The following is a 15,108-nucleotide window of genomic DNA, read 5'->3' as shown; positions in this document are numbered from 1 at the left end:
TGAACAGCTTGGTCCCACCAGGAGAGCTGGGAGCACCGAGTCTGGCCCCCCAAAAAACCCCTCAGGGTATAAGAAGATCCCCACTCCTGGGACTCCAGCTGACAGCTCCACCAAGCCTTCCCCACCTCCAGCCCAGCTCTGCCCCACGCAGGTCCCCCTCTAACTCACCCAATCCTACCACGACACACGCTTATTTCCAACACGACCCAAGGCAGACCAGCCCCACACATCTCCTCACCTTCACCCCACACACTCCTCTCCCGGCCTAGGCCTGCACCCAGCCCAGCCCCACACTGCATCCTTCGCTCCCCTCACCTGCGGATGGTGACGGCCCGGAAGAGCGGGTACCACACGGAGAACTGGCAGTGCACCACCTGCTCCTTCTTCATCCTCCCCCTCAACCCGAACCGGCCCGGCTCGCCCTGACCCGCACCGCTTCTACCCCGCTGATCCCGGAAGCTCCTGATCCACCCGGAACCTCTCCCGCTGCTCCCGGCGCTACCCGAGCCGCCATCGCGGGTGCACAGGGTGCCGTCCCGCCTCAGGGGTGCGCACCTTACGGTGTCGTCCGCCCGCGCGTCAGCGGCGCTCTCCTCTCCTCTCCTCGGCTCAGCGGCCGCCGCCTCAGCCTCAGCGTAGACTGGAGCCGGTGCTGCTATCGATCCCGGCTCCCTCAGCAGCCGGGTCGCTCTCCCGGCCTCGTACGGGTGCGTGGCCCGAGCAGGGGGTTCCAGGGTGGCTTTAAGGGAGCGGCGGGTGTTTTTCCCGCCTGGCAGGTTTTGTTTTCCCGCTTTGTATTTGCTTGCTTAAGGTTTTACCTCTCCAGCGTTATAACGGAGCTCTACAACGACGGAGCTGTTTCTCCTCCCCCAGAGCTGCGTTTAGGTTTGTTGCTGTTACGCCCCGTCCTTGGCAGTGTTCGAGGCCAGGTTGGATGGAGCTTGAAGCAACCTGCTCTAGTGGAAGGTGTCCCTGCCCGTGGCAGGGGGTTGGAACTGGAGGAGCTTTAAGGTCCCTTCCAACCCAAACCAGTCTGATTTTTGGGAGAGTCAAGTAATGACTGAATAATACGTTCTTTTTAAGCTGTCGTTTCTTTGCGTGTGTGCCCCTGTGTGGAAGGCTGTGTCGCTTCCGTGCTCTCACCTGTGCCATTTGAAGCTGCCTCTCCAAGCCCTCACGCATCAGTTGTCTGAAGGTTGATAACAATATGGAGAGGACTTTAATCCTCTTCTGCATATGCAAGATGGTCTTTGTTGTTGTTGTCTGTTCTGCAGGACAAGAACCAGTTGGTTTTCTATATTCTATTTGGTGCTGAGAGCATCATCCACACTGTTAAGTACCATGACAAAGGTGAAGCATTGTTTTCCCCACACTTTCCTCCCCTTCTCTCCCATCAACTTCCACTAATTAATTTCTTTTGTTGCTAAAGTCATATCGCTGAACTCCGAGTGCGCTGTTGGTAACAAATTTAAAGTGACTTAGGAGGTTTTAATGATCTTTACCTTCAGCACATGTATCTCAGCATAATGTTAGTTATCTCATGCATAAAGCTCTGCCAGTGTCTCTTTCTGCACGTTCTGGATAAGAAATGATGTATTTTGTTTTATCTTAAGCTTGCTTTAGGGCACCATTGCTGAGTTTATGTTAAACCTGATTGGGTTGTGGAGTTCGGATCAGACAGTAGGTTTTAAAAAGTGATTTATAAAAGCTAATCCCTCTGTCATGACTTGGATGGAGTTTAGGGTAAAGCCCTGGTAGTTTGGCTACACTCTAAGATGATTCACAGGCTGCAAGTTGGCTTAAGATTTTAATTCCTGGGAAGGATAATTTGGAAGCTGTAGAATGGTGGGATCTTTCATTGAAAGGAAACCACTCAGTAAAGTAAAAAGCCATGGGAATAAAGTTATACTTCGAATAAATGGTATGCCCTTTTCTGGTCTGAGTTTGACCCTCACATGAAAGAAATGGAACAAGTAGCCCTGATTTGCCAGCAGAAGAACCTTCCTGCCTGAGGGCTGCAAGATGGGGTCTATTGTGAAACCTGACACAGGGCACTACCTTGCACTGTAGTGTTAATTTTCAGTTGGAGCTAATTTTTGTTTATGCACAAAAAGTGTTGCCACCCTTGACAGTATAACTAATGTGAGGTATCAGAATTGCAGCCTTCATTTAACCAAATGTTTTTTCAGCTTTGTAACAGCAGAAATTCTCACTTCTATTCAGTCTACTAAATTTGGGAAAAATCCCTTTTTTTGGTGGAACTTTTTAAAATGCCACTCATACGTAGAGTTATTGCACCCACTTGTGGAGGAAATCAAAACTACAGGGGCTGCAGGAGGTGAATACCTCACTGTTTTAATTTTAGTGATAATTCAAATCACTGAAGCTGTGTAATATTTTGTTCTTTCCAGTCACAAGCCACCCTTGAATCTGTCCACTGCAGAAGGGAGCTGTGTGGAAAACAACTTCTGCCATGAGAAGGTCCTAGTACGGTTTTGTAACTGATATAGGTAAGTATTAATACTGTCCTACAAACCATTACTATAGCAGCTTGTGGGGTTTAGGGTACAACTGGGGTTAATCCACATTTGAGGAAGATGCACTGATACTTCCAAGCTTGTGTAGAAGGATTAGTATGATCATTGGAGCAGGATTTCCTGCAAGGGGAGACTAAAAGACAAAGATTTCTGCAGCCTGATAAAAAAAGGGAGTTTAACAAAGGTATGGTTTGCTGTCTACTCTCTTGATATGTTTATACTGTCAAACTTTCCAAACAGGAGGTGAATTTGTGGTAAGTAGCTATGTGAGGGGTTTCTGGTTTTAAAGCTGTATACTTTGGGCATCACACAGAGCCTCCTTTGACTCTTTCCTCTGGATGACCAGGAATCTCTTGGAACTGCTATGCTGGGCTGGACTTCTTTTGCATAGGTTTTGTGGAAAGCTTGATCCTGTATTTGAGAGTTACAGCAGGGGACCATGGCCATTGTCCAGCTCTTAAATCCTGAGTGAAGGGAGTTGGAGACTTCGCTGGCTCAAAACCAAATTGGCAATGGCTAACTTAACTAACGTGGCATAGAAATTGAATTGTAAGTGAGGTTCTAGAACAGTTTTTCATACAAATAGTAGTAAGGTAGGTAGTAAACCTACATAGCTATAAGATGGAGCTTCATTGTTTTAAGAAAGGATTATAAAACAGATTTTTGGAAGAACAGAATTGGGTTTAATAGGTCAGGGTTTCTTTTCAGGAATTATGTCACATAAAAACAACCTGAACATTTGACCACTATGACCTGCTTTATACAACAAGACTGTCCTGAGACTTAAAATAGAGCCTGCCCTGTGGACATGCTGAGGAAATGGCATTAAAACATTAAACATTAGTTTGAATCCTGCTGATAACCAGGAATATTTTGTAGGACCTATTCTCTTTAACTACTTTGTGGAATTAAAAGCAAATCTAATAATGTAAGAAAGCTGATTGTTGCTACATGCTCTTAAATGTTTCACAAATGTGGAGTAGATACTACCAGAAAAGGATAAAGATGAAGTAAGAGATGAAAGTGCTATAATTGGGTATGACAGAGGTGGTGGTTACTTGCTTCTAATGCTGTTCATTGCTAGAAACTCTGGTGTGAAGTCATCAGAAAAATTCCTGTTGACTTTATGGCAACTTTACAACCATCAGTGCTAAGAATGATAGATATCTTTAAGATCGGGCCACCTTTCCTGGTGTTTAAACTGGTTTACTTCTTTATACTGTCTTTTTACTTACGATTCATGCTGATTTTCAGGACTTCATGTCAGAGTTTAGCTTCCTTGGAATAAGAGCTTCTGTGCTGAAAGTGCCCCATAGCTCTGCAGTGAGACAGGGGCTAATGGTGAATCTCTAATGCATATATTTTATTGCTTACTGGTGTGGCTTTCAACTACAACTGGATTGAGAGAAGGAGTGGACCATCTGCCTGCAGAGCATTAAGATGCAGGCTGAGGAACAGAGCTGCAGGTGCAGAGCATTGCTTGGGCACGTGGTCAGTTGCCTTTTGCACGGTGTTAGCCACATCGTTCCCAGTAAGCACGACTGACGTGCTGTGGTCACACTAACGCCATGTGCCTCCTAGGCTTGCAACAGAGGTGACTTTTTGACCTTGTTTTTTGGGGAAGGATTGAGTCATTTATGTGTTTGTGATGCATGGAAGGTGGAGGTAGGCTCTAGTCTTGAATCTTTCTCAATAGCAGACAGTTTTTACCACCAAAATCTGTGTATAAGGTTTTTTCCAACTTTGACAGTAGAGTGCGTAGGCTTGTTGTGGCAATGCTGTGTTGACAGAGCACTTCAACCACATCAGGATGAAACAATTTGTTTCCATCAGGATGGATCAGTTTTGCTTTGTGTGTGTCTGACCTTTGAATAGTTAAGCAGGGTGTCTTCAGCCAGCATAGCTGATTGGCAGCTGATTGGACTGTCACAACTATGTAAGTCAGGGATCTGACCCAAACTTCTACTTCTGCTTCGATTTATTTGACTCTGAAACCATCAGGTGGACCTGGAAACTGAACTGACTTGTCATCACACATCCCTAACTTTCTCCAGCAAGTTTTATTTGTTAATTTAGAATGCAGAACCTTTTAACTTTTCTCTGAAAGCAAATATTGACTTTGTTTCATAGTAACCTGGACTTTGATCAGGAGGGAAGAACCTGACATTCCTGAAAATGGCAGCTGAGAAGTCCACAGAAGTTCGAAAAGCTGCTAGACAATTCGTCCTTAAAGAAGAGGTACAACACTTGTCTTTGACACCTTTTGCTTTTAAATAACAATGAGTTGAGACCAATCAAAGTTTTGTGAGTGCAGAGTAAGAAATGCTGTAGATGCTGTGTGTTTGTAAGAATCTGTTCAATAGACAAAACACTTCTTCCTGATGGGCAGAGAGTTTCAAAAAGGTGACATTTCTCTTTGTTGAAATAATCATAATGATTATCAATGGGGAGAGAGGAATCTACAGTGTTGTATTATTTTAAGCTGCTTGGGGGGGGGGGGGAGGCTTTGTTTGTTTCTTCTGTTGTCTGTCCAGGCTGTTTGCACAGTTCAGTAGTAATGCTGATACCTCTCAGAGACTGTACACTCTGAGATCATGATGCTCAGCCTTGGTTTCCATTCCTTCAAGATGAAGAACCACTAAGAGTTGCCTTAACATTGAGGATTGTACCTTCTTTGATGCTTTCTGAAAGGGTCTGAATTTAGATGATTGCTGTTCTAAAGACATTAGTAAGGAGGTAGTAAGAGTTTTGAAATAATATTGTGTGCACATCTTCACAGACTCAGAAGATACTAACGAAGGAATTTGGAGGTAATTCTGGGTGTTTTGTTTATCGGGAGCACCCTAACTTAAACTGCCTCTATTTGTTTCTCTCCTGAGTAAATTCATAGAAGTTAACCCTTGGTGTTAAAGTGGCAACAGCATCATGCTGTTGCTGTAACACAAATGTAGTTTCTTTTATCCAGTGTTCCAGTGTGGAATGAACGCACAGGCTTGTAATTTCTCTAGGTTTCAAGATAAAAAACTTTAGATTTGTGTTGTTGGGATATATTTATGGCTCTTCCCCTGGGGTGGTTGTGTAAGGTGAATATTTCTCAAGCATAAGGGCTTTCATTTTTTTAAGCATCTGGGGTTTTCTATTAAGACCTGTGGTTTTTGCAGGCAACATTTTAATTTTGTCCTTTTTTTTTTCATAATACCTCTTAGTTCCTCTGCTTTGGAATGTTGTACTGCCTGGTGTCATTGGAAGTTTGGAATTAGCCTTTACTGTTTTAAACTATTTAGTTTTTTCAGTCATCCTGTAGGATTAATACAGGAAAGTATTTACTGTGCCTCTGCCAGTGGCCCTTATATTAGAAGTGGTTCTGTAGCTACATGGTCTGATGTTGGAGAATCTTCTTCCAGCAAAGTGGAGCTGATTTTGTTTTATTGTTCCTGTTTCTGGGAGGTCTATTACAGGCCAAAAGCTGTACTTAAGAATACCTGATTAAAACCAGGACATTTTGTTTGATGTTGTTTCTTTTGTACGCATAAAATCTACTTTTATTTTTCTTCTGTCTTTTTGGAATGTGGACAGGTCTCATTGCTTACAGACCAGGGATTTCTTTTTCCTCTTAAGATTCCTGGAGACAATGATGTGGTTCTCATTTCAGCCATTTTCCCATTTCTGCTTGGCAGTAACTTGGGGGGAGGGAATGATCCTCCAGTTCTATTGAACATTGCAGTGATATTGGACCACCTGTAATCTGCCTTTTTGTGTTCTCTGCAATGTTTAAAGACATTCATTAACGCAAAACATTTAGCTGTGTTTATTTCACTGAAGTATATTCCTCTCTTTGGATAACCAATGGAACACGATCTTCTATTTCTCTTTTGGATCTTCCTGTACTCTAGTTCTGCAGTGATTTAAGAGTGAATACAAAGCTATTTAAAATATACCTAAATGCTTCCAAACTGAATTACTTCTTGTCTCTGTAATGAGCAGAATATACTTAATCTCCTTTCTTGCTGTTTTTGTGACCACAAAGCCATCAGAAAGCCCTTTTGAGAACACATAGCTCTCCTTTTCCGTTTCCCATTATGGAGAAATATTATACTTTCCAAAATAAATACAAAACTCCTACATGTAAAGTGCATGTAGCAGGTTTACAACCATGGGAGTGCTACTGTTATTTCAATTGCCTGTCAAACAGTTCTTTGGAAGAACACATTACATGAGTTCAACCAGCTCACTTATAATTTCCTTGATATCTGAATCGCTTCAGATTTGCCTCCTGCTCCCAACTGATGCTGTACTGTGCTTGTGTACCCTAAATAGAGCTGCATCATAGACTACATATTGTTTCTCTACATTCTTTTTTTAGTCGGTGAATCTCTCACTTCAAAGTTCAAGATCTGCATAGCCACACAAGCCCTATTTGCTCCTGTCCTGCACTAGAGCATTTCAGTCTGCCAGCCACATGAATGACCTCTCAGACTTCATTCTTTGCTACAATTTTATGTTGTGGGTTTTTTCCGCACATTCTTATTTCATAGAATCATTGAATCATAGAACAGTTTGGGCTGGAAAGAGCCTTAAAGCTCATCCAGTTCCAACCCCCCTGCCACAGGCAGGGACACCTTCCACTAGAGCAGGTTGCTCCAAGCCCCATCCAACTTGGCCTTGAACACTGCCAGGAATGGAGCAGCCACAGCTTCTGTGGGCAACCTGTGCCAGTGTCTCACCACCTTCACAGTAAGGAATTTCTTTCCTAGTATCTAATCTAAATCTTCCTTCTTTCAGTTTAAAGCCATTCCCACTTGTCCCATCACTACATGCCTGTGTAAAAAGTCCCTCTCCAGCTTTCTAGGAGGTACTGACATACTGAAGTACTGAACTTTAGGCACTGGAGCTGCTCTAAGGTCTCCCCAGAGCCTTCTCCAGGCTGAACCAGACCAGCTCTCTCAGCCTGGCTCCAGAGAGGAGCTGCTCCAACCCTCTGATCATCTTCATGGCCTCCTCTGGACTCACTCCAACAGATCCACGTCCTTGTTATGTTGGGGGCCTCAGAGCTGGACATAGGACTGCATGGGGGGGTCTCACGAAAGCAAAGCAGAGCAGGAGAATCACCTCCCTCAACCTGCTGGTCAGGTTATTTTTGATGAAGCCCAGCATACACTTGACTTTCTGGGCTGCAAGAGCACACTGCTGGTTCATGTTTTGCTTCTCATCAACCAGCACCTCCAAGTTCTTCTCCTCAGGGCTGCTCTTAATCCATTCTCCTCTCAGCCTATCTTTATGCTTGGGATTGCCTTAACCCAGGACATGACTTTGTGCTTGCCCTTGCTGAACTTCATGAGGTTTCCACTTGCTTACCCTTGTTCTGTTGCTGTCAGTAGTGTGTCTCATTAGATAATAGGAAGTGCTTTGCTCATCTTCCTGATTACTTCTGGTTTCTGTAGTCAGATCTATTGCGAACTTGATACAAAATTCTGCAGACAATCCGGTCTGCCCATACCTTCAGCAAAGCTTAAAATACAGGTTACATTGAGTAAATTGCTAGGCTAATACCCAGGGAAAATAAACTCAGCTCAGAAAAGACACTTTATAATAACATCAATGCCAAGCACTCAGTCAGCAGCTCAAAATCCTAAAAGGGCAGGTGTGCATCACTGCTTACAGAAAACAGCAGTTCCACAAGGCCACAGTCTGAGATCACAGCAAGAAGAGTTTCAGAACAATCTGGTTTTCAGTCTTGCATGCTCAGGTAAAGACCATGCTCTCTGATAAGTGGGCACTCATGATCACCAGCATAGCAAAAGTCTGTGCAGACCAGTCACCCTTTTTCAGCTGCAACATGACCTGTGCAGAGGCTTCCTAAAAAGCTGAGGACTTTCCAGTACATAAAATCCCAGTGAATTTATTGAAACTTGCTTATAAAGTCATGTTAAGAAAAGTTACTGGGCTTATTTTCTGTTCCTAGTCAAGAACTTGGAGTAAATGTGTTTTTCTGGGTTAGCTGCAGGAATGTTGTTGCATGTTCCAGCCTGTATTCCACTGCTGAGATTTTTGTCTTCAAGAGAATCCAAAAATAGTGGTGGTGTTTCTCCCCTTAGTTCCCAAGTTGGGATTAATCTTATAACATATTTAATCAAAATTCTGTATTTTAGGTAATTGCAGAAAGGAAATGGTTGAAATTTGAAGAAACAACTTACACTGATCCCTTTGGTAAAACCAGGTAACTGCTTCTCTGGCATCTCAGACTTCTATACTGTTCCCAGTCAACATAGCCCCAGGCTAGAGAACAGGAGCATTCCAAACCTGTTACTCCACGCAAGATGAGAGTTATTCATTCTCCAATAACTTTATAGTTTTTACTGTTCAGAGAAAAATAAACTCTTACTCTAGCAGATATTCTGGCATGTGGCATTGAACTGGGCTCCTAAATCCTGGGCACACTGGATCCTGGTTTACTTGGCATTTCCAGTGCCTTGCAACTGTGCAGAAGCAAGTTGTAGCCACACAACTAGACTAATGTCCAGAGTCTGTCCCATGGGTTTTCTGGTTCTTCACTGAGGCCTCCCTTTTGCCTGCTCATGGTGCTGGATCTTGTGTACTACTGACAAATAACTGTGCTCTCATGTATTATCACACTGTTCAGTCCTTTTGTGTGCTTTAGTTCTGTGTATTTTTCTAGATGTGACAATGTGGCTTTACTTTCCTTTCCTCAATATGTTAGATTCTCTGCTGCTGTCTTTCTCCAGTGCCTCCCAATTCATTCTTTAAAAAATAGCCAAGATTGGAGTGTTTGTGAAAGGATTTTTATTGCTGGTGGATCTAGGGGGTTTACTTATCCCATTGCTTATTTTGAGAGGGAAGCTTTGGTCTTTCCTACATGTGTGCTCTTCATGTGCTCAAGTAACTGAGCTGAGAGCTCACAGTAACTTACACTATAAAAATTACGCAAAAGTAGGATAAAAGATGGAATGCACAGGGTCCTGTTACAAAACTCTTTCAAAATCTGACAAGTGTTATGTATGAATTGCTTTATTTTTGCACTTTTCCAGGATCACTTATACAAGACTTGCTTGTTTTTGACAATCACTCATGTCCTTCCCTTATTTTTAGTGATCTTAAACAGTCATTAATTGTTTTCTCTCTCCCTCTTCAAATAGGCTGAATAAAATTATACTACAGACATTTCAAAGTGCCAGTATATGACAGAGCCTGCCTAAGCCTGACTGCTTTCTTATAGGCCCTCACTGTGTGATAGTGTATTTTGCTTTTAAATGAAAGTATCAAGGGTAGAAGATGACTTACACATCCATTTGTTCTTTCCTCTGTGTTAAACAGAACGTGGGAAACTGTAAAGCGTACTGGCAACAAAAAGGGGATCTCAGCTGATGGTAAGACATTGGTGCTTAGTTTTGTTTGCGTTTTTTCCTGTTAAAGAGCTGACAAACTCATAGGCCTTAGAGCAGCTTCCAGTACTTAAAGGGGCTGACGAGAAAGCTGCAGAGGGGCTTTTTACAAGTGTATGCAGGGACAGGACGAGGGGAAATGGCTTTAAACTGAAAAGGGGACAGATTTAGAGTGTATGTAAGGAGGAAGTTCTTCCCTGTGAGGGTGCTGAGGCGCTGGCAAAGGTTGCCCAGAGAAGCTGTGGCTGCCCCGTCCCTGGCAGTGTTCAAGGCCATGGCAGGGGGCTGGAACTGGATGAGCTTTAAAGTCCCTTCCAACCCAAACCAGTCTGGGATTCAATGAACGGAAGATGGGGAACAAATAGGTCAGCAATGTTTGCTGTACCCTTGAGCTAATTAAATACAGTCTTCAGTGTCGAAGAGCCAGAACCTTACTGGTAGGAGTGTTTTCCCAAGATCATTTTATTCACTTCAGAACAGTGGAGCAATTTCAAAGATGTCCTGGGTGCCCTGGTAGAGAGTAGCTCACAGATTGGTCAGTTGGGTCTGCTGTGAGGGGCTTGGGATACAGTTGTCTCTGGGAGATGATTTAGCCATGAAGGGAGCGTTTAGGGGAGTTCCATACATTGGCTCCCAAACAGTCTGCAGTCAAGAGAGCACACCCCTAAGTACTGGTGGGCTGAGGCTCAGTCTTGTTTGGTACATGTGCCTCTTGTTTGCTCTTTGAAGATCCCATTTTGGGTTTTTGCCTCTCACCATGCCTAACAGAATGAGGTTAAATTCATAGTTCAGGATTCTGGAACAGACATCTAAACGTTTAATGCTCAGAGTAACAGTGCTTGTATTTCTTTCCAGATCTAGCACCAAGTACCTTCTGCTATACACTGTATGTACTTGTGTCTTCTGTGACTGTAGGTGTTGCAGTGATAGCGGTACTACAGAGAACTCTCCACTACGACTGCATTGTCCTCGTGAAACAGTTCAGGCCCCCAATTAATGGCTATTGCTTGGAATTTCCTGCAGGTAAGTGGCTGAAGCATTAAGATGGGTCACAGAAAGCTGACAGTTAAGTGTGTTTAGATGTGCTGGGAGTGTCAATCTCAAGCAGCTCTAACTAGAAAACCATGGTGAGCTCTGTAGCTCAGTGTGCTATTCCCAAACAGGAATATTTGGTGATGAAAGATACAAAATGGGCTCATTTTAGCAGATTGGAGACATTTTGCACAGCAGTCTGGTAGAAGAATACTGCATTTCCCTCCACTCCTTAACAGTCAAAGCATTTGGCTTCTTTCCCTTATGAGGATATAAACTCTTGTTACCTGGGAAGGTAGCAGATAATCAGCCTGGGAAGGCTTCTGTAGACAATCATATGAAGACGTGGACAGCAGCCTGATGAGTCCAGGAACTGGAATCCTGCCTAATGCTTCAGTTTTATCCCTGTGTAAAAGTGTAGTGAGAATGTTTCACCTCTTCCATAAGGCTGGATTCAATCTGGGATGGGTGTTATGGTCAAGTGTGTGCTTTTAATTGTTTCTGTGTGTTATTTATCCCACAGGCCTCATTGAGGAAAATGAGACTGCAGAAAGCGCTGCATTGCGAGAGCTGGAGGAAGAAACAGGGTACAAGGGGGAGGTCACTGAATGTACTCCAGGTCTTTGCTTTGTATTTTATTTCCCACCCAAAGCTAATTCTGCCTTTGACAGATACTCTAAATGTCTAAAATGCTCTAAAAGAAAAAGAGCTGTGCAGGAAAGTCTACACAGATCAGCACAGAGCAGTATCCCATGGCTCGTTGTTGCTGAGTTGCTAGCTGAACTGAAGTGACGGTTTGATGTCTATAGGGGAAAACTTTGCTCTTAACTAAGATCCTTGACAGAAAACCCAATTGTTCAAGCTGTGATTTGGCATTTTAGTATAAAGGTCTAAATTGCTGGACTTAATGTGAACAGCTTTTGTGAACTTAGGTATTAAAAAATAGCTACGTGATGCAGCCTGAGTGGAGGTCACATCATGCCGCTGCGGGGAGGTGACAGCACTCAGGTTCTACAGCCAGAAAGGAGAGACTAATTGGAGTAAATCCAGAGAACCTTTGGAACATGATTGTTGCCAATGCAAAGCAAAATGAAGACAAAATGAGCATCACAAATTAAACTTGAAAAGGTAGAAAGGTGAGGCAGCTTCCCTAGGATTACAAGCAAATGTCATTATAGTTGAGACTTGGCTCTTGATTACCAGGTACAACATGATGGGGACTGATATGGAGACAGGTTGTGGCAAAACCAGACTTGACTGAAGAAGCCTATAAGGAAATTGTAGTTTACAGTTTAATCTGCAGTCTATGGGATGCAAAGTAAACCTAGCTGTGGAAAACAGGTCTTACAAGGGATCTGTAAAAGCACTGAGAGGCACACAAACACTGCTTTTAAAAGCCTGTGAAGACAAACTGTTCACAACCTTTCCAGCCTGAACGTATGTCAAATACGTGTTCTCCTCTTGTATCAGGATGCATTTCTGTGAAAGTTTTTGGTAAAATGTCAAGGTGCCTGACTTGTGCTTTTGACAACTTAACTTCTGCCTGCGCTTGTTGGCAGCTCTCTGCTTGGACCCAGGTTTGTCAAACAGCACCACACACATTGTGAGCGTCACCATTAATGGGGATGAGGCTAAGAACACAAGACCTAAGCAAAAACTGGGTGAGTTTTGTACTGTTTGTTTGAAAATTCAGAGAGGATAACAAAAGAATGGGTTTAAAAGAACTGACCCTACCACTGTAGGGACATCTCTTCTGTCCCAGCTGATGTAGATTCTGGACATCCTTCAAATCATATCCTGCAGCCTGGATATGCAGAGCTGTGTTTCTTTGCTAAATTCCCTGGGAAGACCTCAATGTTCAGTGTCAGGTGTTGTCAAACCCAGAAGGAGAAACCTGGGTGCCACAGTTCAGTGAGGGCCATAAGCCCTTGTGAACCCTGATATTCCTGTTAGTTGTGGCTTGACCTTGGAAATCACTACAGTGTCACTCACAGTCAGCTATCAGAATGCTTTTTAGTTGTAAGCTCTGTGTATGTCAAACCCCTTAACTTACTCCTTTTTACTTTCCTTGCAGATGATGGAGGTATGTTGGGTAACTGCTCCCACTGACAGCAAGGTTGAGAGTGAGCTACATATGGCAAGTTTTATGGAGAACGTCAGTTAAAACTGGTTCTTATTTGGGCTTTGTTATCTCCTGGCCCTAATAAAACATGAATGAGACTGACTTTGGCCTAGACATGGAACATTATTGCATCAGTTCTCTCAAGCATTGCACCTAAAGCACCAGTATCTCAGAACATACAAATGACTAAATCCACAGTAGGTGTAGATGAAGCCCCAAAGACAATGAATTCAGGTGGACAGGGGAGGTGTAAGTCAACGCATATTTATCAAGAGCAAAATCTTTGTGCTGTTTTAGTCTTCAAATGCATCTATAATCCATTACTGTACCTGTATAAATCAAACGAGTCCATTTCAGTGTATTTTCCATTTCTAGAAGGGAGAAGGTCTTGTTTTGGAAGGGTTCTGACCCCCCATGGCTGTCAGCTGCACTGTTTTTCCCAGTTTCTTTCTGTCTGACCTGTTTTTTAATGACCCCAGTCCCGGACTTCCCGCATTTAATTGGCCTTTTGGCGATATGTGTGCAGGCTCAGCAGCTTTTGGATGACAATGAGCATTAAGTCAGTTGTTTTTCCCCTTTTAAACGGTAAGAAACAGGACACTGAGGTAACTTCCTTTACTGTTTGCAGATTTAAAGGTGTGTAACACTTTTGTTCTCTCCTAGAATTTGTGGAAGTTATTTCACTTCCAAAGAACGACCTACTGCAAAGAATTGATGGTAAGAGCTTGCTGACATGCTAAATGCACATTGAGAAAGCCTTAGCTTCCCTCCTCATGGCCTTTCTCATCCAAGAAACCTCTGTCTTAAAAAGCCGTGAGAGGCTCAGCAAGGGAAGAGTTAGTGACAGCATCAGGTGCTGGCATGAAGAGTTAAAGTCTTGAATGCTGCTCAGCTTCGTTGTAGTGCAGGACTTGCATTTGTATAGAGGAGGAGTTTAAACAATCTCATAATTGTATTTTTCTTTCTTTCCAGAGCTGGTGGCAGAAGAACACCTGGCAGTGGATGCCAGGGTTTACACCTATGCACTGGCCCTCAAGCGTGCGGCAGAAAAACCGCTCCAAGTCCCTTTTATGAAGTGAGAAATGTGGTTGGAAACTGCCCTGTTCAGATGGCTCAGAAGGTTTAACTTTCCTTGTAATAGAGGTCATTTGCTTTACTTGTAGAGCAAAAGTATTTGTAGGAATAACCCTGGTATTTTTATCTGGAATTATGTAACTAACAAAAAGTGTCCCTTTAACTGCTCAGGCTGTCAGGCCTTGACTGAATAATGGAAATAAAAGTGCTGTTTAATTTTCAGAGCAGCTCATCCCTCACTGTGTTTGTCAGTGCAGTGTAAGGAAGATGCTCAAGTGACTGTGGTTGGTGTTGTACCAAAGCCTGTTAACTCAAGGTGGGTGCAGAACAGTGTCCATCTTCCTCATCTCTCATCCACACACACCAGTAGCATCAGCAAAACAGCCATCAGTGATTCCTCCACGACAGGAGCAGCAGCATGGGGACACAGGGACACACTCTGGCTGCTGTGTTTGAAACTGCCTTTTATGCTTTAGACCTGAGGGGGTTGCTTCCTTGTCCCAGTTGTAACTAAAGTATCCAGAAAATTGGTTGGTTTAGCTGCAAAAATCACAGCTGTGGCACCAACACAACATCCCAGGGTCCATAACCCAGCCAGGGAATTCTGTCTGAGGCATGAACTTACATGCCTGGCACCCCTATATGTCACACACACATGTCCCCAGGCTGCCTATTCCCTCACTCCCATTACTTGCGGGTGAATCTTCAGTGCATCTGTGTACAGCTGACTGCTTCCAGTTACACAAACAACCACCACTGCTTAAAGGTTAGGATCTAAGTGCTGTAACAAACATATCCTCATATCAAAGTCTTGTTCTGAAATGAATTTGGGTGAGCATGCATAACTGGGAAGACTTTCCTGCCTTACAAATGAAGCAGAAAACTTGCTTAAGATTTTCCTGTCATAACAAACAGCAAAGTTACTTTCAAGTTAAGTATGAGA

General features: G+C 43.3%; 2 protein-coding genes across 5 annotated transcripts in view; one reads left to right on the top strand and one right to left on the bottom strand.

Annotated features, from left to right (window-relative positions):
• CDC123 (cell division cycle 123) overlaps positions 1–514 on the bottom strand; it is a 37,034-nt gene extending 36,520 nt beyond the window's left edge. The window contains exon 1 of one of the 2 annotated variants that reach the window (XM_061467249.1): positions 316–514. In XM_061467249.1, coding sequence (XP_061323233.1) covers positions 316–389 — 74 coding nt within the window. In that variant the 5' untranslated portion in view covers positions 390–514. The remainder of the gene's footprint in view (positions 1–315) is intronic. The other variant, XM_061467248.1, reaches the window with a different exon arrangement.
• Positions 515–2,409: 1,895 nt separating this feature from the next.
• Positions 2,410–14,387, top strand: NUDT5 (nudix hydrolase 5). 3 transcript variants are annotated; one of them, XR_009745875.1, is made up of 9 exons: positions 2,416–2,510; positions 4,668–4,775; positions 8,687–8,754; positions 9,870–9,922; positions 10,853–10,960; positions 11,493–11,588; positions 12,529–12,639; positions 13,755–13,808; positions 14,064–14,387. XR_009745875.1 is itself a non-coding variant. In XM_061467253.1 (8 exons), the coding sequence occupies exons 2-8, from the start codon at positions 4,713–4,715 to the stop codon at positions 13,076–13,078; spliced, it is 525 nt and encodes a 174-aa protein (XP_061323237.1). In that variant the 5' UTR covers positions 2,410–2,510; positions 4,668–4,712; the 3' UTR covers positions 13,079–13,719. The 3 variants fall into 3 exon arrangements, 2 of the variants coding, with proteins under 2 accessions (XP_061323237.1, XP_061323238.1); XM_061467253.1 differs by lacking the exons at positions 13,755–13,808; positions 14,064–14,387 and adding an exon at positions 13,044–13,719 and having other exon boundaries at positions 2,410–2,510; positions 12,529–12,630; XM_061467254.1 differs by lacking the exons at positions 2,416–2,510; positions 13,755–13,808; positions 14,064–14,387 and adding exons at positions 4,480–4,590; positions 13,044–13,719 and having other exon boundaries at positions 12,529–12,630.
• The last annotated feature ends 721 nt before the right edge of the window (positions 14,388–15,108 follow it).

Source organism: Pezoporus flaviventris, unplaced genomic scaffold (genome assembly GCF_033815535.1).
Source record: "Pezoporus flaviventris isolate CSIRO_AGI_PZ_B2104156 unplaced genomic scaffold, CSIRO_AGI_Pfla_v1 ptg000045l, whole genome shotgun sequence".
In the NCBI taxonomy this organism is placed as follows: domain Eukaryota; kingdom Metazoa; phylum Chordata; class Aves; order Psittaciformes; family Psittacidae; genus Pezoporus; species Pezoporus flaviventris.
This window is presented reverse-complemented; position numbering and strand designations above follow the sequence as displayed.